The 17,100-nt window shown below is 41.4% G+C and overlaps 1 protein-coding gene across 6 annotated transcripts in view; it reads right to left on the minus strand.

Annotated features, from left to right (window-relative positions):
- RBMS1 (RNA binding motif single stranded interacting protein 1) overlaps positions 1-17,100 on the minus strand; it is a 210,092-nt gene that overhangs the window by 3,597 nt on the left and 189,395 nt on the right. For 4 of the 6 annotated variants that reach the window (XM_045780924.2, XM_045780921.2, XM_045780940.2 and 1 more), the window contains exons 7-13: positions 9,924-10,039; positions 9,010-9,059; positions 8,790-8,883; positions 6,249-6,296; positions 5,307-5,357; positions 2,603-2,713; positions 1,733-1,813 (exon numbers count right to left, since the gene is read on the minus strand). In XM_045780924.2, the coding sequence (XP_045636880.1) occupies positions 1,733-1,813; positions 2,603-2,713; positions 5,307-5,357; positions 6,249-6,296; positions 8,790-8,883; positions 9,010-9,059; positions 9,924-10,039 (551 nt within the window). The remainder of the gene's footprint in view (positions 1-1,732; positions 1,814-2,602; positions 2,714-5,306; positions 5,358-6,248; positions 6,297-8,789; positions 8,884-9,009; positions 9,060-9,923; positions 10,040-17,100) is intronic. The other 2 variants (XM_045780956.2, XM_045780947.2) reach the window with 2 other exon arrangements.

A 17,100-nucleotide genomic window follows, 5' to 3' on the forward strand; every position in this document is an offset into this window, starting at 1 on the left:
AAGAGTTGGCTCTTCATGTCAAGCTACAATTTATCAAACAAATATCTTATCCCTTGGAGCCAGATGTGACTTGGAATTCAGTATTTTCAGACTTTAGAATCTGAAAAATGGTAGGCATATACCCTTTATCACAGAATATACCCAGCGGGGCCTAGAGCTACGCCTCATTACCAAACACACGAGCAGGTCTACACAGAAGGATATAAATATGCACAGTAAGTGGGCTAAGATTTTGTCTTGTATCAGTTCAGGCTGGGTTTTGCCACAGGTCAGGGATTTGCTAAAGCAGTTATAAAGAGAATTTTTATTTTCAGATTTTACCGTGTGTTTCAGAACTGCAGATAAGGGATTGTGGGTTCCCTCACCTGTGGTTGTCAGTAAGTACACAATTTTAATCAATCAGCAGAAAACAAAACACAACAAGAATGCCCCCAAATAATCCAACCACAGTCCTAGGGCTGTTTCTGCAACTGGAACCTATGGGATCCACTTAGTGGGTAGGATTGATTGGGATGCTGAAATTTCCTTGGAATTTTAAGGGTACTATGCAGAAAAATGCTATGCTTTCTGTCCAATCCCTTTTTAAAAAAAAAAATTTGTATTTAAATTCAATTTAGTTAACATATAGTGTTTTAATAGTTTCAGGGGTAGAATTCAGTGATTCATCAGCTGCATGTAACACCCAGTGCTCATTGTATCGAGTGCCCTCCTTAATGCCCATCACCCAATTATCCTACCCCCCAACCACCTCCCCCTCCAACAACCCTCAGTTTGTTTCCCATAGTTAAAAGTCTCTTATGGTTTGTCTCCCTCTCTGTTTTTATCTTATTTTTCCTTCCCTTCCCCCATGTTCATCTATTTTGCTTCTTAAATTCCACATATGAGTAAATTATATGGTATTTGTCTTTCTCTTTCTGTCCACTCTTAATTTAAGCGTCAGTCTTCTTTCATTATCATTATATCTGCATCTTCCATAATAATAACTAAGAGTTATTTAGCTATCCTAATAGCCTCTGTAAAAAAAAGGTATGGTTTGTTCCTCATCCCTATTAACAATTCTGAAACACCAGGTTTTTTTTTCAACTATCTTAATTATAACTGATTTCTTCTTGTAGTTATTATTATTAACATAATCTTTGCTACCAGGATTGCAAACTCCAGCTTTATCCTAATTTGCGTGTTAAGTATACCTTTCCAGGAGACAAGACAGATTCTTGAAGGGTATGAAATGTGCTACAAGTGGGATGCTGCGTGGCTCAGTTGGTGAGCCGTCTGCCTTCGGCTCAGGTCATGATCCCACGGTCCTGGGATCGAGTTCCGCATCGGGCTCCTTGCTCAGCGGGGAGCCTGCTTCTCCCTCTGCCTGCAGCTCCCCCTGCTTGTGTGCACGCGTGCTGTCTCTCTCTCTCTCTCTGACAAATAAATAGCACATGTGCGCTCTTTCTCTGACAATAAATAAAGTCTTAAAAAAAAAAAGTGCTACAAGCTTGGAAAATAGCTCTGGGAGCTTTAGGGGTGTGGCCTGGATACTGCTACACTAATCTGTATGCAGAGAACTGTATTTCATAGTTGAAAATAACCCTAGCTCTATATGCCCTCTGAACTCCATTCTTTATGCAAACATTTGACTTCTGACTGATTTTTCTTTGAGTTCCATCTAATTCACCCATTTCTGAAAGTACTCATTGCCAGAATGGCCATGGGGGCGGGGGGGGGGGCGTGTTGCACCAACCTCAGCGGGCACTGCCGTTGTCTGCACGTGTGTGTACTGCGGCAAATAAGCTCCTTGCATCGCCGATGTCGCAGGCATGTACTGAAAAGGACGATATGGTCAGGATGGGAAGTGATAAGCCATGCAAAAATTCTGAGTGCTTGGAGAATTTTGAGATGGGATGTCAAGTACTTGGAAATCTCGAAGGAGAAATGTAAACAAGCTACCTCAAAGTTTAATTAATAAGTATGTCATATGGAAAGTGAAGTGACTGTTTCTACTTTCTGAATTTGTCAAACGAAAACTCCCACCTTTCTTTGCATTTCCCAACAAACATACACATGCATGAAGATCACTAAGGCTTCTCAGTCCCTTTGTTCTTTTCTGCCACCACTGACATGGTCTGAATTAAAAGCCTTCGGCCATCTTACCATCTAAACGTTAGGTTACTCTATGTCCATCCTGGAAGATCCTCTGCTAGAGGCTCGACCTCAATCCCCAACTGAGTCCCCTGGACTTCGGAGAAGTCTGTCAATCCCAAGATTGTGATACAGTGCCCCCCAATTCCGTGAAAGAAGTGAAGGGAGGAAGAATTCCGTGCCTTTTGCACCCTCACCACCTTCATCTTTTCCTTCACGACACCAGGTGCGCAGTGTGAATGCAAGGCACCAGTGTGCAGGGCTAGATGTGGTCGTGTGTGCGCTAGGTTCTGGGAAAGGAGAGATACCCAAAGGACAGACGTTTAGTCCATCAGTTAATCATGTGGAAGGCAATGTGGGGGGTGAGAGGGGCTCGGACATCATCTCTGGACATCCCAGAGCCTGTAATTGAGGCTGCATTAATTTACCCTCCTCTGTTTGCTGAGACACACGATATTAATTTGCCACCTACTGTTCCCGTGCTGCCTAGCGACAGATGACTCATCTGCTGGGCCAGAGGGCTGATCATAGACGCAGGCTGTAGTGACATGGTGTGCTCCATCGAGGGAGTTAACACGGCCCCCTGGGGATCGGGAGACAAGCACAACATCAGATAAACTCACCGAGGGAACTGAGAGTCTGTCATTCCTTTTGCAAAGGAAAACGCCTTCGTTTGTTGAAAAATGGGAACCAAAATAACCTCCTCGCAAACCTGCTTATGGTATCATAAACAATTTCCTAAAAACCTTCTGGGCAATGCTTCCTAAAACTTTTCTGAGAGCATTCATTTCACTGAAATGACTGCATTAGACATGTTCCTGCCTTTCCTCTCACTCCCGTGCAAAGCAAGCTAGTCCAGCAGGAGGAGCTGTAGTGGGAAGAGGGGACGATTTCCGGAGGGCTGGGGTTACAGAAATGCTTTCTTCATTTTTTAAAAAATAAATGACAGTTGATGTTTTATGCAGCCACAAAACAATAGGCCACATTGAATATTTATAAATACAGAGTCTTGTTTAAAAGTGTTCTGTACAGAGTCATTTGATTCAAGACCAGGCTGTTAGGATCAAGAGCACATTCTCCATTCACTGTTTCTCAGAACTTTCAGCTATAATTTGGTGCCAAGGGAGGGAAGGAGATTCAGATATGATTAATAATCCGATTTCAGATCCTCTGATTCATCTGAAAAAAATTCTGGTCATTAAAAATAAAATTAAATATAATTAAACAAAATCGGGGGGGGGGGACCAAAAAAAAAAAAACAAAAAACCCACAACCCCCCACAACCCAGCCTGGCCTCCCCATAGTACACGGCTGTTAGCACTGTCAGGGCACGACTGCCCGGATTCCAGCCTCGGGATGTTTGCAGAGTTGCAACCGGGGTACATAAACAATTGCATACCCTAGGCTTTTGCTTTGAACTTAACATTCTATTATAAATATTTACCTCAGTGCATAGCCATCATTATCATTTTTAATGATTGCATAATGGTACGTTGATTGTCTAAACCGAAATTTAATTAATTCTATTTCTGGATTTCTGCATTTTCTCTAATTTATCCTGTATAATATTCTTACGGATTATATCATTCCCCTCACTTTTGCAATCACTCAATTACCCGAGAGTGCAATTATTCCGACACAACCTATCAATATTAATGTTATGTTTTTGTATTATTGCAACCGATCTACCCCTTCAATACACTGTTATTTATTGCTAATCGGAACACAACTGAGGTCAGAGCCTGGTGTGCAGGCACTTTAATTCTGCTTGCCGGCAGTCTGAACTGGGTGGGGAAAGGAAACGGGCGTCAGATAGGAACCATCTGCACACGCTACCACTGTCTCCTCAAAGATGTTAAACTGGGACATGTGCAGGCTTTGTCTCTAAAAGTTGCCAAAAAAAGATAGAGATGTGTGTCAGAAACGGTTTGTTGTCAATGCAGTTCACAGAAAATTTGTTCTTTTTAAATTTTTAGTGTGCATCATCAAAAAGTGTGTGGTAACATGGAAATGATTCCGAAGCCCAGAATATGCTGAAGGAATTTCCTGCTTCTTTTTTTCATTCATGTGTAAGAGCTACTGTCCAAGACTGTGCGTACAGAGACAAGTACGTGCGCGTGTTTACAGAGACGCACGCGTACGTCATCCGAGAGCTCGTCTCCTGTGTTACCAACCCAACGTGTTTTAGCAGCGGCTTCAAAGTCACCTCGGCAACTTCCTGTTTCGAACTTGTCCCTACACTGCTGTTTCACAGGCACAGGTCTTGCACTGCACGGTGTCCTCTTCAGGAGCTGTCCTGAGAGAAACTCCTGCCTCGTCTTAAGGCCAACAATGGTGCGCTTCTCCTGGGCAACTGACCTGTTTTTCTCTTATAAGAACCGTGAACTGTTTTGCTTATTAGAATTCCCATTTGGCCTCAGTTACTGGAAAGCACAGGGCCAAATCTGTGGCCCTCTCATGCCAGTCATGTAGGCCATTGTGTTGCGCACTGTTCGCTTTTCTTGTGATTCTGTTCTCCACCTTGATTTTTCAACGTTTAAAATTCAGGCTTTAATTTAACAAACTGGATTTTATGTATCTTTGAAAAACACATTAAATACGCTATCTATTAACGGGAAGTATAACCCAATTAAAAAAAGTAATATGTACACAAGTAGAATGAATGCTCAAGTCACGAAAGAAGTCACATTTACCAAAGAAAGTGTTACTGCTTTAGTGTTTATAATTTCCACCCAGAGGTTAAGTAAACTGATAAAAATCTCTAGCTTCCTTTTCAACACTTTATATTTGCATTAAACGGAATACAATTTAAAAATGTGAGCTGTTTTCATATCAACTACTGTTAAAAATATAGCAATTTAAAACCTTTAAAATTTAAAAATTCAATTGAATGGACTTCTACAGAACTGTATGAAGAAGAAAATGTTATCCTGCTTCAAATACGATACACTTTAAGCTCTTACAACTGCAGATTTGATTTAATGCAACTGTCAATTTGTTTTAAAACAAGGGTGGGAGGAAGTTTTATAATGAACTTGTACACTCTCCTATTCCACGCTTAAAATTTCCCAAATCCCATACCATCTTTGGCAAAAGGTTTTAAGCCGGAGAATGGTCTTCCGAATGTCTGCACAGCTTAGCTGCAAACCACAAAGCCAATAAGCTGAGAAACTTACGGGGTGCTGTAGGATATATGGTTGCGGTTGCATCCAAGAAGGACTTTGCACCTGGAAAAGGGAGGAGTTTGAAAGAAACATTGATTTCCATTGGAATGTAGGCTATCTCTTTCTCTAGAGCTCTTTTAATCATGTTAAAATCTACAGAAGGAAAATAAGGAAGCAATACTATCAATGATTAAAAAGATTAAGGCAGTTAGAGTTCTTGGCAAACTGGTCACTCTGAATAGGATGAAATGATTATTTAAAACCAAGTTCCACTTGCCCATTCAAGAAGTATTTACTGAGTACCAGGCATCAAAGAGAAAAAAGGCAAGTAAGACATGGGCCCCACCCTCAAGAAATTTACTAAGAATGGAGATAAAACAACTAAACAACTCAAATAGTGAAAAGTGTGATAACTGAGGTATGAACTAGGCACTTTAGGAATACAGATGAATGAGAATTCCAGCACATCTTATTACACACTAATCCTTAAAGTATGTGCTTATTTAAAAAGAATAACGAAATTCAATCCCTCTTTGATACCAGGATACTAGGTTTCAGAAATCTTGTCGGGTGGTCAACAATTTCTAGTGAGTGTGGAAAATAAAAATCTGAAAGTCAGATTTAGAAAATGAAAAACTTTTGTAACTCGATCTTGACATGTACAGTCAAAAGGGCACCTGCACGGAAGACCCTCTGCGTTGAGGAGTACGACAGGAGAGTCAGGCTCCGTGGCAGGAAAGCAAGCCTGCGCGGCCTGCCACTCAAGAGAAGAAGTATCAGTCCACTTCTTGATGCCCAGAGCTCTCCTGAGACTACGTAATTTTTAAAAAATAAGTTTCAGTCTCTAACTCTAACCACAAAACCCTCCTGTATCTCACCCCTACGGTTAACTTCAGAGGTTCTACAGAGAGCATATGGGGAAAAGTCATGGGGGAAGAATGTATTGTGATTTACCTTGATAGCAGAGCCCCGATACTTGTTTTCTCTGGTTTCCTTTGCCACCTAAGGCAGACCAAAGTTAAGTGCTTCTGCCTTGTTAACATTTCAGTTATCTGGACTGCAGCCTTTCCCCATTGGGATACTGGTGGTTTCTCGCAGATGCCAATTTCTCAAATCCAATTGTATAAGCATATGGTGCTTTAGTGGAGAAAGGCCCACTCCAACACGAGTGCGAGGCCTTCACTGAATAAATCATGGGGAGGAGAGCAGCTCCCTGGAGACCCCAATTGGGGCCAGATGCTCTCATTTTTTGGTATGCTTTCAGTGGTCTTAATAATCTAATAGCTTAGAGCATTATGGGGTTAGGGAGCTAGGACACCTAATCCAATTTTTTTCAGCAGCAAATCAGCTGCTGTCAATTTCTATTCCTCACTTTTCCCTAACTATAAAATGGGAATAATAATCTATGTTCTTTGAGTTCTTTACCACTGGTTCTCTACCCTCCTTTGGGTCACAGATCCCTTTGAAAACTTGACGAAAGAGACAGAACTGACTTCCCCACAGCTAACTGCATACACACAAGCGACATTTTGCAAACAATATGAGAGAATCTCAGACTACTTAAAGCTCGACGGCTAACCCTACCGTGGCCCTGAACTTATGCGGGTTAAGAACCTCAGTCACAGCGAGTGTCGGGCAAATGGAATGAAATTCCCCATGTATCTTAGGGACACACAGAATGCCAGAAGAAAGGAGGCCTTTGAAATGAAATGTTGTTCCAGTCAGGTATATCAAATCTACTATGAATAACTGGCCTCTGGATTTTTCTTATGCTATGAACAATTCCGTGGCCAAAGTGCTCACTGCCTGACAGTAAAGTGGGGAAACGGAGGTGGTGGGGAGAGGCACTCATAGCTCCAAGAGCCACAGCGGCACACACCTAAATTAATGTGCACAATCATCCACCTGAGAGTAAGCTTACGGGCCCCCCTTTCCAGTGATCTGCATAAATGGCAGAGGTTTCCAAGGTCAGAGAGTTAAAAAAGACTACCTTTCATTAGGGAATTGTTAATTAGGGAAAACGCACTAGAGCAGATCTCACTGAGTCTTACATAGTCAGGGAAAATATAGAAATTTTAAGTCCAAAATAATGAAAGAGGCATTAAATGAGGGAATACTGTGGTCGGCAGATTGAAGCACCAGCCCAAGTAACATAAAAATCCAGACAGATAAACGAAAAGAAAATGAGGGACAACTGAGGGGAAGACAGAGAAAAGACCTGAAAGCCGAGGGAGCTGTGAACGCTCCTGTGCAACTTCATGATTTATTATTCAAAGCTACTTTTAAGTTTTCGGACAGCACCGCCTCGATGATATGGCTGACGTTGACCAATTCCTTATTTTCAGTATAACGAAGGCACTCTCATCAGCCTGCTAGTCCTGCATATGTATTAATGATGATGAGCGTGATCATAGCTAACATTTATTGACCACTAATGATAAGCCAGGGACTGTGCTGAGCTCTTCACATAACCAGTCTCATTTAGTTTTTATAACAAGCCTAGGAGAAAGAAACTATTATTATCCCCATTTTAAAGATGAGGAAACTGAGGTTTACAGAAGTAAAATAACACAGTTATTAGATATTGTAGTCCCCTAACCCCAGAAATCAGGGCTACAACATCTAATTCAATTGTTTTAAAAACAAGAATACACAAGAGTTTAGTTTAGTCACACAGGATCTCAACAGTCAACAAGAGAACTCTATTCCCACATGTCTGTGACTGAACTCTGTTATTATGCTTCTGTGTGGGCCAAGGCGATAGCCCTGTTCGAGGTACTCAGATATAGGAGGAGAGATGTGTATGCGTACACATTGTACACCACTGGGTTCACTGTATGCACACACATTGTATACCGCTGGGTTTGTGGAGAATAGGAGCTAACCCTGCAGTAAAACCAAATTCATCTTATAACAAGGTGCTTAAGGAGATCTTGGTTCTAAGTTGGGAATCTATTTGAACATGAAGCCTCCTCAATTACCTGTTTAAACAAGGAGTCACTTTTTTTTTTTTTTGGCTTTAAATCTCACTGCATTGCTCATTTAATGTTACCTGATAGAGACCCGACTTTATTTATTAGCATGTTTACTTGGTCTTTTCTTAGTCCCTGCTGATGAATACACCACGACAACGGTACACACCTCTTCTGTATTCTACCTAATGTCACTTCTTTTTAAGTTTCAACTTCTGGGACACGTGATGTCCAACAGCAGAGCCCGCTGTGGAGGAAGCATTTGGGTTCATCCCAGTTCTAGAATGCTACGATTTCAAGGACTGACAACCGATAACCATTTTCCCTTGTTTTATATTCTCCTATACATAAAAGCAAATCACTCTGTCAAATAAAAAGCAGCTTCTTCTAAATTGGGTATCCAAGCTGCATAACATCTGACTTAGGTTTCATTATAAATGTTCAAAATTTTAAGACACATAAAAACGTAGCAGTGGGTCACGGCCGACAAGCTGTCATACTCTTGAAGCCTAAAGGTACAAACCTGGTAGGCAGATACAGGAGATGCAATATAGGGTGTAAGAGAAGTTTGAGTGATCATTCGGTTTGTAGCAATACTGTATGGTGAAGGATAAAATCTAGAACAAACACAAAAGCCTTTATTAAGTCATCCTTTAAAAAGAATAATTCCCAGGACAAACGTCTGATATTTTCCACCTTCACATTTTCCCTCAAGCCATCATGCATTTATCTTAATGACATACCCGTTCTGTATAGCAGCTGTGGTTGGGTCATAAGTAAGTGTCATTCCAGCCTATGGGAAAGCAAAAGAAATAGAATCACTTACCCGCAAGGGCACGGCTTAAAAATTCCATTTCTTAGAGTCATGGCAACACAAAATAGAGATAGTTTGGTAGCATTTGATAAAATTAGAAGTTTCCATTAGAAAACATCAACTCAATACAAGAATTAAGCTCTACGTCTGTACTGTCCCATTTGGTAGTCATTAGCCGCGCACAGCTATTTCAAATTAAAGGAAAAGCGGAGTCCCTCCGGCACACTGGCTACGTCTGAAGCGCTCAGATAACCACATGCAGCTCGTGGTTACCACTGGACAGTGCAGACTCCAGAGCGTTTCCACTGGATGGCACTTCCCTAGACATTCTTGAACCAGCATGTTACTTCAAAAAATTCATTGAAAATAAATATGGAGAAATGGACATCCAACACTTTTAAGCAATTGATGTCTTTTTCTTAAGACCCTCATTCAAAAGAATTAGGCAAAAAACTCAACAGCAAATGCGCTATTTGTTTTAATAACATTATACTTAGGATAATTTCTGAGTCCTTATAAATGTAAACCTCTAAGAAGCCACGACATTAAAAATATACAAAACAGTTGTGCATTTCTTATAGCAATTTAAAATGGCCTTTTGCTTTACATGCAGCTAACTGGTAAACACAGCTCTACCCACCATCTCTCTGCCCCATCTGGAGGGTCATCACTCTCTCAGCACCATATCCATTGGGGAGAGTTTTAAAGTGACATTATCTGGATTATAAAATCTGCACCTGGCACTTATTTCAGAAGTGTGGCAGCCACGATGAGACATGGGTAACTATCCACATAGGGTTCCATCATCACACACCCACACTGAAGTCTCAAGAAGGGACTTACAAGTCTCACCTCTCCTTCTCTATGCCATGGTCTTCCATTAGGGATGTATTTGTTTGGGTTCTGTCTCTTCTTCTGTCCTCCGTCCGCAAACTTACACAATAAAGGTTCTGTAGGAGCTGAATGGGGACAAGTAATAAAAAACCAGAATTACATGTGTATGTAGGACAAAATGTAATTGTCCTCCTCTTTGAGGAGCTGTGGCAGTGCTACAAGGGAATGGATAGAACACTTCAAAGCAAAAGTTTACTCAGACCCTTCTACATTTATCTACTGGTGAAGAAGACAGTACAGAATATGCATTAGTTATTACATTCAAACCGGAGTGTAATGAACACATTTAAACAGCTATTTTGAGGAAACAAAGGAATCTTTTGATTCATTTTTTTACTTTTTAAGATTTTATTTATTTATTTGAGAGAGAGAGAGAGAGAGAGAGAGAGAGAGACAGGCAGGCACAGGTAAGCATGCAGGAGCAGGGGGAGGGCAGAGGGAGAAGCAGACTCCCTGCTGAGCAGGGAGCCCAACACGGGACTCGATCCCAGGACCCCAGGATCACGACCAAAACTGAAGGCAGACGCCCAAACGACTGAGCCAGCCAGGCGCCCTCACTTTTGTACTTCTTTATGTGCAGACACACTTGCTTTCAACTCTGCTGATAAATCTCCAAATATAAATCCGATCGTGTCACCCTTCCCTCCTCCAACTTAAACATGCTCCCTTCGCTTCCCAACATCATTCTTCAGAGAGGTCTTCATTCACCCCAGGAGAAAACAAATTCCCTTTTATACTGCTCGTACTGTATTAAAAAAAAAATTTTTTTTAATTTTTCTTTGTATTTTTATTCATAGCAGCGAGAACAACTCGGAGGTGTGGTGATTTGTTTGGCGTCTGTTTCCCCTCTGGCGTGTAAGCTCCAAGGGGGCAGCGACATTTGCTCCGGCCATCGGTGCCAAAGTGCCGGGCACGCTGTAGGCGCTCACTGCATCTTGGCCGAATCAGTGACTGAATACAAACAGGTCTCATTTGTTTATCTGTGGAGTACAGCCTTGAAGACAGCTGTTGTAAGAAAGGCAAAACACCTGTCCACACTATTTAAAGTTTTTTCTGGGCCTTTAATCATCCCTCTTGGGGTTGCTTTACTATATATCCACATCATAAAATGATCTGAAGAACAACTCAAGAAACTCACACAGAAAAGCAAAAGACGCAGAGACTCTCACAGATACACGCTCATTTAGTAAAAAAGAAAAATGGTGGGGGCGGGGGAGAAGGTGACGGCACGCTAGTCCACCCGTGACTTTTCATTTTCTTTGCTTTTCCATAATGGAAATAGCAGCATATTCCTGAAGGTGGTGCATATTTCTGTATGTTTCCAGTTAATGTAATAAAGGCAGTCACACCTTCCTGTCTGGTTCTCACATTCTGTCCTTTGTCTACGGTAGAACTGTGATTACTACTTTCAAGTTCTGTTTCAAAGTTAAATAACCAGGAAGAGAAAAATATTACTTGTGGAAAATTTACTCCTTTCTCCTTTGCCTCTTATTATCCTAATTCATCTCTTATTTTATATCACTATTACCCACCCACTAATGACAGGGTTGGAAGCAATAGCGCCTCTCAACACTTCTCTGCCAAAAAACAAAACACAACAAAAAACCCAACTGTAATTCCTTCTCGGCCAGCCGTCTAGGCTGTTGCTTGGCATGTCTTCCTCCTGCTCTCGCTGGTGTGAACCAGGCCAGAGGGATGGGCTGGAATGTGAGCTCACTTCTGAAAGGCAGCTGTACTACAGGAAATCGAAGGTGAGAGCAAAAATGTCAGGTGTCTGGTGAGAATACCAGGGAGTCTGAGCTCTACCTCTGTCTACCTTCTGACTCCCACCCCTCCAGCCCGCAGGCCTTCCTGAACAGGGAACTTCCGTCTACCGCAAATGGGTGGGAAGGAAGATCGACTGGGGCCAAATCCTAGAGTGAAGATGAATTACTCTGTTTGTCTTTCCAAAAAAAGGTTATCAACTTTTGGAAATTCCTGCATCCACCAACAATTTCCAAAGGTAAAGTAAATGGATGCAATGAAGGAAGAGGGCTTTCTAATCAGCGATGATGCTTTTAATTCTACAACTGGGCCGTCTGGGAACAGGTGGAAATGAGGGCCAGGAAAACACAGCTTTCAGGTAGAAGGGAAGGATATAGGGCAAACCCGCCTCAGAGTTAGGACTGTCCTTCTGCCAGGTCTGAAGATGTCTCACCTTGATATCTAAGGACAAAGAGAACTCAGAGAGAAGCAAGATCTCACTCTTCATGGATCTAAAAGACCTTATGGTATCGAATATCTTCTCCAATGACATGTTTTATAATTTTTTACTCCCCATCATCTTGTAGGACAAGAGTATAGTAAATTCTGCAGTGCTAGCACTTTGCGGGACTTCACTGAGACAGTTTTATCTAGAGGCATTCGAAAGACCAGCTCGGAGACTGGAAACCTAACATTTTTCAAAAAAAGAGTTTACTTGGCACAATGAGTAATTCAAATGGACCATTTTCCTCCATGAGCATCATTTCTTCCAGAGAAAGAAGGCAACCAGGTTGGACACATTCTGGAGGGTCACTACAGGTGGCCAAAGCAGGCAGGTGTGCACGAAAGCATTTCGGCAACAATCCCTGGGAGCACTGAGGCTCCACATTCGCTCAAAGCCACGTGTCCCTATCTGGGGTAAGGTGCCGCCAAGACCTTATCATTTTTCTAGACTATGCTCTGTCAAAAAAAAAAAAAAAAAAAAAAAAGGTGATCTCCTGAAACAATAAAGTCTACTAAAAACATATAATGACGAGGTAAATGCTGATGAGGTAAGTATCAAGTGAGCGAGGACATGTTTGCAAATATATTATTCAAAATGAAACAAATGGACCACGATGCAGCTGAATCTTTCAAAAATGAATTATATTTACTACATGATTTTGTGCTGTCATTAAGATATTTTCCTCCCTCTAAGAGCAAAAGGTAAGAAGTTAAAACAGTTTGATATTGGCAGGTATCCCACATCTTAGGAAAACAAATTTCTTTTTTTAAAGAATTATCATTATTATTATTTTAAAGATTTTATTTATTATTTGACAGAGAGACAGCCAGCGAGAGAGGGAACCCAGGCAGGGGGAGTGGGAGAGGAAGAAGCAGGCTCCCAGCGGAGGAGCCTGATGTAGGGCTCGATCCCAGGGATCCAGGATCATGACCTGAGCCGAAGGCAGATGCTTAACGACTGAGCCACCCAGGCGCCCCATTTTTTAAAAGAATTATTAACACGGGCACCTGGGTGATACAGTAGGTTAGATGTCTGACTCTTGGTTTCAGCTCAGGTCATAGTCTCAGGGTCTTGGGGTTGAGCCCCACATGGGGATCTGCGCTCAGTGGGGAGTCGGCTTGGGATTCTCTCTCCCTCTCCCTCCACCCCTCCCATTCGTACTCTCTTTCTCTCTAAAATAAACAAAAAATCTTAAAAAAATAAAAAAAGAATTATAACCAATTGAGTTTTTTTTTTTTTAAGATTTTATTTATTTGCCAGAGGGAGAGAGAGTGCACACAAGCAGGGGGAGCAGCAGGCAGAGGGAGACGCAGGCTCCCCACCAAGAAAGGTGCCTGATGCGGGACTTGATCCCAGGACCCTGGGATCATGACCTGAACCGAAGGTAAACACTTAACCAAATGAGCCATCCAGGTGTCTTGAAATGAGAGATTTTTTTACAGAGTTGTTGGCTCCTGTTTTAGGGAAATGGGAATGCCCCAGTATTCCATGAGAGGCAAAATAAAATTCTAATAGCTTGTTTCCTCTGTTAAAATTCTCTTTGGTCTATTTAGCAGCTGAAACTTTTACTGAGTGCCTACTATGTGCAAGGTATAGTGTTAAGAACTAGGGATATGGTTGTGGATAAAATAGGGTCTATTTTCATAGGAGCTTTTGCAATGTGACGGGAAGGAGAGTATACAAAATCTTACAAAAACCCATTTAGCCATTTATGGGACAGAGCACTGTTTTGAGAGATGCCTGCTGTTAATAAAAATTCCACCCAGAAGCGAAATACTTCTGATACTGAAACAGCTGTATTTCTTTTATAGTACATACCTGGTACTTCATGTATCTGGATGACATCATGAGAAACACTTTATCCCTGTAAGTTCTTGATACCTGATTTACTACATGGATTGTACCATGTGCTCTAGGAAAACAACTATGTGACTGTTTCTTTAAGATATTTATGTTACCATTAGGCTGAGCAAGGGTTAGAGGATTTCAGTTAGATTTCTGAATTGAGGGGTGCCTCAATGGCTCAGTGGGTTAAGCATCTGCCTTTGGCTCAGGTTGTGATCCCAGGGTCCTGGGATGGAGCCCTGGGTTGGGCTCCCTGCTCAGCGAGGACCCTGCTTCTCCATCTCCCCCACCCCCCACTCGTGCTCTCTCTCGCTCTCCCTCTCTCTGAAATGAACAAACAGAATCTTAAAAAAAAAAAAAAAAAAAAAAAAAAAGATTTCGGAGTTGAAAACAAACACACCCGGATCTGTGTCCTGGCTCACTTATTTTGAAGTATGTGGGAGATTGTTACAAGATGAGAGTTGCTTATTTGATTAGCATATCCTGTGGCTTATTTCAAACCAGACCAAAAGTCTGGAGTTTATGTTTTGAAGCCCAATACGCAGGTTCCAGGTTAAAGATTGGGAGATGCATGGGAAGCCATTTTGTTCTACACATCAGATCCTTCAGGTGGCCTCCTTGTTTCTTCTTTGTAGAAGGGAGATACTGAGGAGGACTGACATGCAGAAGAGAAAGCGCCATGAATACCAGTAATCTGACTGTGACCAACAGGTAAATTTGGGCGTATTAACTTCAAAAAATTAACATACAACAGTCAAACCTTATCTTCTATATGGTCGATTTTCTAGATTAGCAATTCTTTACCCTCTTGTGCAAAACAGTAATTGCTAAGACTCCTAACAAATTATTTGTGACTCAAGATATATTCCTATATTAAAGTGATATAAAAATTATATCACACTATTCATTATCAATTGATTTTGTCAAATATGCAGAGTATTCTCAGTTGAATTTCCCCTTAATTAATCACCACCTCTTGGGTTTGTAAAGGGTATGCCTCAAGTGTCTCGTGAGATCTCTCAGGTCAAATTCTCTTCCTTATTACCCAAGACAGAAAAGTTACTTTCTTATTCATCAGAACCAACAGGAACGTATAATGACTGTAGTCTAACCTTCAACAGACAATGCCACAAATGCAAACACTGACCTGATATTTTCTGGCACCTCGTGAGAGCCGTCTAAAGTAACTGCACTGTAGGATTCTCCAACATGCCCTCCACAGGGCTCCCTCCACAGGGCTTTGTGAGTGGGATGATCTTTTACAGATGCCTGAGTTTGTGGCACTAACCGTCCCTTCTAAGGGACGATGAGCTTATATGGGTGATGCCCATGCTGGTTCACTTCACATCTCTACCATGAAGTTTGCTTACCTATCTTCTGAGGCTCGAACCCTGTAATTATTTAGGCTCATATGTCTTCCCTTGATACCCGCACTAAAACTCACTTCTAGAAAGCCTGCATTGACTAACCACCTAGCTCCTAATTTGACCTCCTGGAAGTCTTCCTCACCATCTAATCAAATGGCTTTGAGGACTTGAGTTCTCTGTACTTTGTGACAGAGTGGACCTTTTCCTCACTGTGTTCTAACAGCTGGAGAAATTGCTACTTCCAAACTCCCATTTTTCTAGTTAAGCAGTATTTATCCTAATCAACATTCTGTAAAACGTGAACTGCCCTGGATAGAAGCTGTTCCACGAGTTGTGGAAAACTAGCCCACTCAGCAACTGTAATTAGCTGTCTTTCTGATAATGTTGCCTACTTTCAAAATTCCTCAACTAGCAACATGCAAGCAACTATCTGGGCTCTTTAAAAGTTTCGACATAGGGATCCAATACATTTTATCCATTTTTCTGTGTGCACGACATCACTTCCTTTTTAGCCTCCTGTTTGTTCCTCACCAAACCCTACTGTCCTGTCCAAGCACCACCCAGAGCTATAGCTTCTCTCCACAGACGCATGTGCTCTCCCTCTTTCCTGATCCTTCTAGAACGGCTCCATCTCCCACTCAGTTTTACCTACCAGTAAAATAATGATTTAACAACAGTAAAATCGGGTTAAATAAAAAACAAAAATATAACCCTTCCCCATCACTCCAACTTAAATATTTTAATGTTCTGTATTTACTGCTTTTCTCAGTCTTTATTTTTCATATCTGCAATGATAGGTCTTTTACCTACTGTTTACATTGTGGACTTTCCCTACCTGGTTATAGAATCAATTTTTTTTAAGGGGTTACATAAGGTTCTATTTGAAATGGGATTACGTACAGTTTCTTTGTTATTACAACTAACACTATATGAACATCTGTGTGTATATCTTGTTTATTTCTTTAATCCCAGGGCCAACTGCTAAATTGGTGGTCAGATTGTATGGTAATTAGAACACTGGCTCTAGACTAGTCTCCCTGGTTTGAAATTTGGCTTTGCCCTTTATTACTTCGTGACTCCAGGCGAATTATTCAATGTCTGAGGTTTCATATCTGTGGGACGGGGATAGTAATTGTACTTATTTCAGAGGGTTGTTACAATTAACATAGAAAGTATTTAGAGCAGCTGAATGCACATTAGCTATGGTTATTATACTATGACAGCAGGAGGAACTCAAATTTCTCATTTATGGTTCTTCCTCTTGTCTTTGAATTATTAAGATAAATTCTCAGGAGAGGGACTTCTGGTTTATAAAAGTTATAAACATTTTTAGAGACTGGCCTGTTTTTCATGGAATTTGATTTTGTGAGATTTTAACAAGCTGGCTAGGGTTGCCGCCTCGGCTTCACACACAATGAAGAAACGTTCAAGTTGTAGTTAAGGATGAAGTTACTGGCAAATGCCTTTGAGAAAACGGTTTCATAGTATGCTTACATCTCCCACCCAAAGTCCTTAGGCTTTAATAAAATTTTACTCTGCTATTTATTGTTCCTCCCTGGCAGAACCCGATAGCGAAAGGGTGTAAAAGCGATCTGAGGAACCTTCTATCGGCTGGGTGTGATCCGCGGTGAGAACAACTGCCCAGAGGCAGCCCCGCACAGGGCTG

Source organism: Ursus americanus, chromosome 1, assembly GCF_024610735.1.
Source record: "Ursus americanus isolate L20-20 chromosome 1, mUrsAme1.1.p, whole genome shotgun sequence".
NCBI lineage: Eukaryota > Metazoa > Chordata > Mammalia > Carnivora > Ursidae > Ursus > Ursus americanus.